The sequence below is a fragment of the Mandrillus leucophaeus genome, unplaced genomic scaffold (genome assembly GCF_000951045.1).
Source record: "Mandrillus leucophaeus isolate KB7577 unplaced genomic scaffold, Mleu.le_1.0 Scaffold41, whole genome shotgun sequence".
Taxonomy (NCBI): Eukaryota; Metazoa; Chordata; class Mammalia; order Primates; family Cercopithecidae; genus Mandrillus; species Mandrillus leucophaeus.
In genome coordinates this window covers 461,269-468,360 of record NW_012104365.1, presented here as the reverse complement: position 1 = coordinate 468,360, position 7,092 = coordinate 461,269, and the positions used below count along the sequence as shown (strand labels likewise).

General features: G+C 53.0%; 2 protein-coding genes across 6 annotated transcripts in view; both read right to left on the bottom strand.

Annotated features, from left to right (window-relative positions):
* The window catches only part of LOC105548340 (neuroendocrine secretory protein 55), a 75,995-nt gene that overhangs the window by 49,122 nt on the left and 19,781 nt on the right, over window positions 1–7,092 (bottom strand). The gene's annotated exons all lie outside the window — the stretch shown is intronic.
* LOC105548339 (guanine nucleotide-binding protein G(s) subunit alpha) overlaps window positions 1–7,092 on the bottom strand; it is a 77,733-nt gene that overhangs the window by 50,891 nt on the left and 19,750 nt on the right. For 2 of the 4 annotated variants that reach the window (XM_011992305.1, XM_011992306.1), the window contains exon 1: window positions 3,796–6,288. The exons of the other annotated variants lie outside the window; for them this stretch is intronic. In XM_011992305.1, the coding sequence (XP_011847695.1) occupies window positions 3,796–5,746 (1,951 nt within the window). In that variant the 5' untranslated portion in view covers window positions 5,747–6,288. Of the gene's footprint in view, window positions 1–3,795; window positions 6,289–7,092 lie in introns of those variants that run through there. 4 annotated transcript variants of the gene reach the window in all.

Sequence of the window (7,092 nt, the reverse complement as noted above, 5' to 3'; positions counted from 1 at the left end):
AACATTAATCTACCTATATGGGAAATTTTTTTTTGAGAAAAATCTATAAGAATTAAAACCAAGATAGAATTTCAGACTTTGAGAAGCATGAAGCTTACTAGGAGACTGAGAAGAGAAAATAATAAATCTATCTGGACTCCAAAATTTTGTGGCCTGATAGGCTATATCCTTCCCACCATACCAAAAGCTCAGTGGAGGCATTTAGAATACAGAAAAATGGCTGTATGTTAAAAAAAAAAAAAGAGAGAGAAAGAGAAAATAAAAATAAAAAGGCGCTTCTGCAAGATGGGATACAATGCATCACTGTTGCACTTGGTGGCATAAATAATCATACAATTAATTGTGATTCGCTGTATAAATAAAGCATCATAGCAGAATAACCTTTCTTATATATAGCATTTGCCTACACAATTTTAATAAATGTGGCAGATACTAAGAAACTCTGATCTATTAGCCACCTTCAGTTCTTAAACAAGGAGGAAATCACACCTAAATGAAGTTTTAAAAAATGTTTAAGCCACCAAAATTATTTTAGAACGTAACAGAAACATGGAAACAGTCTATTGGTGGATAGTGTTGAGCAAGAAGAAAAAGGCTTCTTTAAAAAGAACTCTTTAAATATTTTAGAATTTTAATCGTATTATTGATTTCTATCTTTCTCTCTCTCTCTCTCTCTCTCTCTCTCTCTCTCTTTTATTTCTTAAGATTCCCTGTAATGAGATTAAATAGTCCAGGCAATACAAACAGAAAGGATAAGCACATAAACAAACATTTTTCAAGCAACAGATGAATCTGCATGTCACAAATTAGCAGCCATATCAAAAGACAGCCATTTGATCTACATTTTCAGTGGTAGGGATGTATGGATGGATGTCTTGTTTTATATGTTGGGACTAGAAAGTTAGTAAAAAGTCTTGTCCTACATGTGAGTAAGTCCTCATCCTTCCTCCTCTCCCTGTCCCTAATCAATAATTCAGGTCCAGAGGAGGTACGTCACCTCTGCAAAAGGAAGCCTGGTCAAAAACTGTAGCCTGCTTTGACAAACTGCAGTGGTACAGTTTCAGCTAGCAGCTAACACTGGCTATTGTATTTCAGGCTTATGCTAGACATGGCTCATGGTTTACCAGCCCATCTTCTGGACTATGCTGCATCCAAAGGTATTTGGCCACCAGCACCCAAGAACAAAGCCAGGACAAGGTGCAAGGTGACCCTACCAAATATTCCTTTTGTTACAAAAGTTAATTTTTACTCCTGGTGACAAAATAAGGGGAGACAAAGGAAACTTCTAATGTTCTTAAGACTGGTCCCAAACATGGACAGTTTGCTGCAGGATTGATGGCTGCACAATCTATGGTATAAGTCTCCAGTCCTGATGTAAGTGGACTGTGTCTCCTCCACCCCCACCCCCAGGAAGAATAGAAGACTCAAATCATGGCAAAGCATTCCTTAGTGGAGATCTGCTAGGAAAGCTTCATTTCACAAAGGAGGCAACTGAAGCCCTGCATGTAAGGCACATTACCAATTTGACAATTAGGGGTCAGGTGCACACTGTCACTTGGGTCTCCTGTCTGTACCCATTTGTGTCCTCCCACCCCAAATTTACAGGTTTGCTTCCCAGGATATATACAGAAAGGGGATGACCTCCAATTCTTTTTGCTTACAACCAGTTTTCCATGGTAAATAATGTGGGTAAATTTTAAACACTAATCTGAGCTGTGCTTGGAATATTGAAATGGGTCTGTTATGGCAAAATCAGATGTCTGCAGGGAAACCAGTGCATTGTCATTTAATGTGTGGTAGCTTTAGTGTAGCTGAGACATTTGAAATTTAAAACAACTACCATATTATATGTTTTTGGGTAAATGATAATGTTATGATCTACCTGGATGGGCATACACAAAATGATCCTCACATCTAAAATTGTGATTTGTGAGAGCCACATCACAGTAGCATAGTTACATGCCAATAATGCCATTAATAAAAAACCGTCACAAGTTCTAACATATTTAACAAATGTAGCACAGTCTTAAAAACTGTGATCTTGAAATCCCTTGAAAGGTCTTAGAGAATAAAATGTAAAAATTAAGCTTGTGAAGTTCGTTTGAAAGTTTTCATTTAAACCACATATTCAGACCATTGCTAATTGCTGATTTGATTAAATGTGGCAAAAATAGTTAATGCCCCAGATTTGAAGTTAAGAAGTCTTGAGGGGCTGGGGGAGTGGGGAACTGGGAATGGCCACGGAAAGACTGGGAAATACAGGAGAGGGTCTTGCTGTGGGTTGCGGAGGGGGATCCTGGAGAGGGGAGGGCACCAAGAGGTGGGGAAATGTGAGCAGAGGAGGGGGAAGGTAGAAGGCCACCAGAATACCCTCCTGATGAGAATATCATGATTTTTAACTTCTGTAATCAAAAGACCTTTATATATTTTTTGTATCCAGAGCCAATTTGCAGAAGACCTTACCTTTGACAAGCCTCTTTGCCCCCAGCTAAAGCTGCTTGAAAAAATTCACATGCAAACATTTACGTGTTTCACAAGTCATATTCACGGTTTTGCCATACTTTGTCCACACACTTCAAATACACTCAGCGCATTTGTTGAAAATTTTTATTTTAGTTGCATTTCAAACACAAAGGTGACATTCCACTCCCAACACATACCCCCGTCTTTTTAAACCAAGCCCCTCCTACTGTACTCTTTGTAAAAATAATTGGCTTACCTCAGGCTCTTCGCTAGGAAAAAAAATTATTTCATATTTTTTAAACACAGCCACGCCCACCCCCTTGGAACCAGCCCCCACGTGGTTTGGGATTCAGACTTGCCTACAGCAGGTTGTTTCCCCTCTCCCCCATCCCCCGACCAGGAGAGCTGAGTGTGTGCAGAATACTGAACTGATGTGTGCAGCCCCGGGCGCCCCAGATACCTGTGTGTCTGGTTTTTCAACTGTAAAGGCGGGAGGGTTTGGCGAACGAATGAGAAGTGAGGAAACGCTTAGCGCAAAAGGAAAAAGAGAGAAAGACATACAGGAACAAGGTTACGGAGGCCGGCAAAAAGCGATCCCCCGCTCCCCCAGGCCAGGGGCCCCGCTTATTTCCCGGGAGGCCCCGCCACCTTCCCCGCGCGTACTCCGCACGGCTCACCGCAGAGCGCCCGGGTCAGGTACCACCAGAGTGTGCGAACACTGAAAGTTTTTTGCCCGCGCCATGGCGCAAACCACAAGACAGCCCGTTCCCAAGTACAAGTACACAGTCGCCGGGTAATTTGGGGGTGCCGGGATAGGAACGGGAGACACTTGAGCGTATCATGCACAGGCGAACACAGAATATGGACACCAACACACACCAACGACAAGCTGTCTGAGTCCAAGCAGCCGTGCCAGGCGAGGCGGGGGCGCGCCTTTCCCAAAGACCCCAGCCCACCATGGACCCCACCAGCCTAGCCAGGGGAGCCCCGGGGCCCCTCCCCGGCAGTTCCTGGCTCACCTGAAGCCCCTGCCTGTCCAGCTTACGGTTGCTGGCGCTGGCCTGTCCAGCCGGAAACGACCCTCAGTGTCGCTCGGCATCACTTTTCTCCCTGGAGGGCATATACTTCGGCCACCCGAATCCACCCAAGATCCCCTCCCGCTCCCAGGGCATAGTTAGGGTCCCTCCCTGGAACTTTCTAGCAAGCTCTTCCCGCCTTTGGCTGGATCCCCTCCTCCCACTGTCGAGCCCCGAGCCCCACCAGGCAGCCCTGCCACCCCCTACCCAGTTCCCCGGCGGCCCTGCTGCCCGCAGGCAGAGTCCGCCGCATTACCTAGAAGCAGCAGGCGGTGCGTACACATGTAGCCCATCTTTTCGTCCTGGAGTTGTTTGTCGATGAGCTTGCTGCGTTTCTTCTCTGCGCGCTTCTGGGCCCGCTTCTCCAGGGCTTCTTTGCGCATCTGTCTGCGCTTCTCCGCCAGGGGTACCTTCTTGACCTTGGAGGAGTGCGAGGCTTTGGGCTGGGGACTCTCAGATCGACCGAAGCAGCCCCCGAAGGCTTGCATGAGGAAGTTGCGGAGTAAGTTGCGCTGGGGCTTTCGGCGGCGGCGATTTCGCCGATGCTGAAACCAGCGGATGCATCCGAAGGTCCCATCGTCGGACTCGTCTCCGCTGGAGTCATCGTCGCTGCTGGCCGCCCCTTCATCGTAGTACCCGCGGCGGCCGCAGCTGCGCTCGGACTTGCCCCGCCAGGCAGACGCGCGAGCAGGCCGCGGAGTAGGCGGATCGGCAGCCTGGATCTCGGGGCTGGGGGGTCTAAGGAGATGGAGCTTGCGTCTGGCCCCGGAGGCAGGGGCTGCAGAGGCCGCCCGGGCGGCTTGGGCTGCCCGGGTGGCAGAAGCGGCTGGGGCAGTGGGAGCCCCGGCGTCAGGCGCAGCTGGGGCGACATGGGCTGCCCGGGTCTCAGCAGCCGCAGGGGCGGCGGGAACCTCAGGGGCTGCCCCGGAGTCGGGATCGGCTGGGGCGGCAGGGGCTGCCCCGGAGTCGGGATCTTCTGGGGCTGCCCCGGAGTCGGGATCCGCTGGGGCTGCACGGGCTGCCCCGGTGGCGGTATCCGTTGAGGCTGCCCCGGCGGCAGGGGATCCGTACCCCGGAGAGGGGACTTTTCCTCCCTCCGCGGCATCAGCGGCTGTGCTTCCTTCCATCTCTGCTGCTTCCTCCTCAACTGGGGGTCTCTCTGCTCGCTCTCTCTTATCTGGGGCTCCGGAGACCTCGATGGGCGGGCCGTCAAGCGCGATTGGGGGGCTGTCCATGTTGACGGGAGCGTCGTCGACCCCAGCGGGGGCGCTGCCAATCTCGAGCGGGGGTCCGGAGATCTCCATCGGGGGGCTGCTGCCCGTGAAGTTAGGAGGAGGTCTGACAGCCTCTCGGGATGGGCTGCCGATGGCGCCTGGGACCCAGAGGGGAGGCGCGTTCGCGGCGGGAGTGAGGCGGACCGCACTCGAGGCCGCGACTGCCGCGAACTGGCCATCGCCGTCAACTTGTGCGATAACTCGGGAAAGCCCCGGGGGTGGGCTGTCGTCCCCAGATCCTTCTCCGTCAAGCTCAAATGGCATAGTCTCCTCAGGGGGAGGGCTGTAGCCTCCTCTGGAGCCAGTCTTTGGAGGCGTGAGGGCTTGGGGCTCCTCGGGAGGAGCTCCGGGGACCCCTGCAGCACCTGGGCCTCCTGGAGCAAGGTCTGGGACCTGTAAGAGAGGTTGACTGCAGCCTCTCTTGGCAGGCTGGTCAAACTCAAAGGGCATAGCTTCTTCTGGTGGAGGGCTGTATCCTCCCAGGACTGGTCTGGCACCACTGAAGGCTCCAGGTTCCATGAATGCTGGGCCGAAGGCCTCAAGGCCTGCATGGGCCCCACTGGGGGATCCAGGCTGCTCCAGTGTAGGCCAGAAGCCTCCCAAGCTGGGCTGTTCGACCTCGAAGGGCATTGCTTCCTCAGGAGGTGGGCTGTAGCTTCCATGGGCTCCAGCTTCCCTGAATGCCGGGTTGAGGACCTGAAAGTTGGGCCTGGAGACCTCTGGGGGTCCATAGGCCTCGCTGTCATTCTTGATGGGGATGGGCTCGTTGTGAGGCGGTTCGGTCTCCATCTCTTCGGCTGGGCTAGGCCCAGCACCGGGGGCAGCTGCCCCTGGGGCCTCCAAAGATGGTTGATCGGGCTGTTCCCCGATTTCAGGGGGGATATCGCGTTGTCCTGACATATTATTGCCGTCGAGGCAGTTGCGCACGCCCATAACACGGTGGCGGCCTCTCAAAATAAGTTTGGGGCTCCGTAAGACGGAGCACCCAACCGAACTAGGGTGAAAAAATTATTATTATTATTTTTAAATCAAAGTACCAGCTGGAAAGTTCACCAGCCTCACTTTCCAACCCTTGTGAGGTTGGGGGGCTTCAAGGCCTGGAACCCTAGACTGAGGCTGAAGCAACTCAATTGTTGCTGGTGGAGTCTTGGCTCCTTTCTGGCCACTTTTTATCCCCTCAGTATGCCCCCCAGCCCCTCTTCCTTGGTCTGTCCTTATGCCCTCCTCTCTCTTTCTTTCTCCTCCAGGCCAGTCCCGCCTGCTTGGATCTGACGAGCGTGCCGATTCGGTCCGAAAATCGCCAGTAGCGCTCTCTCTCTGCCACCAGAGGACGCCGGTTCCAGTGCCGAGCTGGCTCCAGCTCCAGAATCCTGCTCCTCGCGCCGCGGCCCGGGACTTTGGGTAAGGGGGCTGATGAGCGCAGGCCTCGCAGGGACGTTTTGGCTCCTTCCACTCCTCTCCCTGACTGATTTGGAATCTTTCTCCTCGCTTCTCCCCTGGCCAGAGAAAGCTCTCCTGCGTTGCGGGACACGTGACGCAAGACGTGGGCCTCGGGACGCTGGAGTACAGGAGCTGAAACCCTCCCTCCCCAACCCAACCGACTCCTCGGGGGAGGGGGGACTGAAGAAGGGTTTCATCACCCCAGGATACCCCTGAAACACTGAGTCATAGCCCCCAGCCTCCAGGCAGCTCCGGATCTCAAGCCCCTAGTCCAGAGCGCAAGGCTTTTGGTGCCTGAGAAGGGGCACAGGCATGCGTGGGGATGCGACAGGTGGTCGTGAGCCCACCAGAGAAGCAGAGAGAGACGAGGGAGAGGGGATGCCGAGTATGCGAGCACACAATTTGTTTTTTAAATGCCTTGGGTGTACTTTTTACTGCTTTTGTTTGTTGCTTGCTGAGGTTGGCTCCGGTAAAGCACTTTAACAGCCCCCACCCTCATCACACTCTAGGGGTCTCCGCAGTGGCCCACAGCAGCGCAAGCAGGGTGCTCCCTTGTTTATGTGGATGGTGACGCAGGGGAATAAGAAGGTCTCGGGTGCGTACCACCAAGAGCAAAGCCCCCTAGGCAGTAGCTGCGGTGGCACCGATGGAGGGGTGGGGGGCGTGCTGCGCAGAGGGGGACCCCACAAAGCGGCCTCAGAGTTTCGCAGGTCCTGCGGTTCTAGGGAAGGGTTAAAGGGGATTTTGGTTGGCGTTTATGGCCGGTTTAGGGTGATTTCGAGAGTGGACAACGCTGTGGGCACTGAACCCACAGATAAACACCATGCCGCGCGGCAACC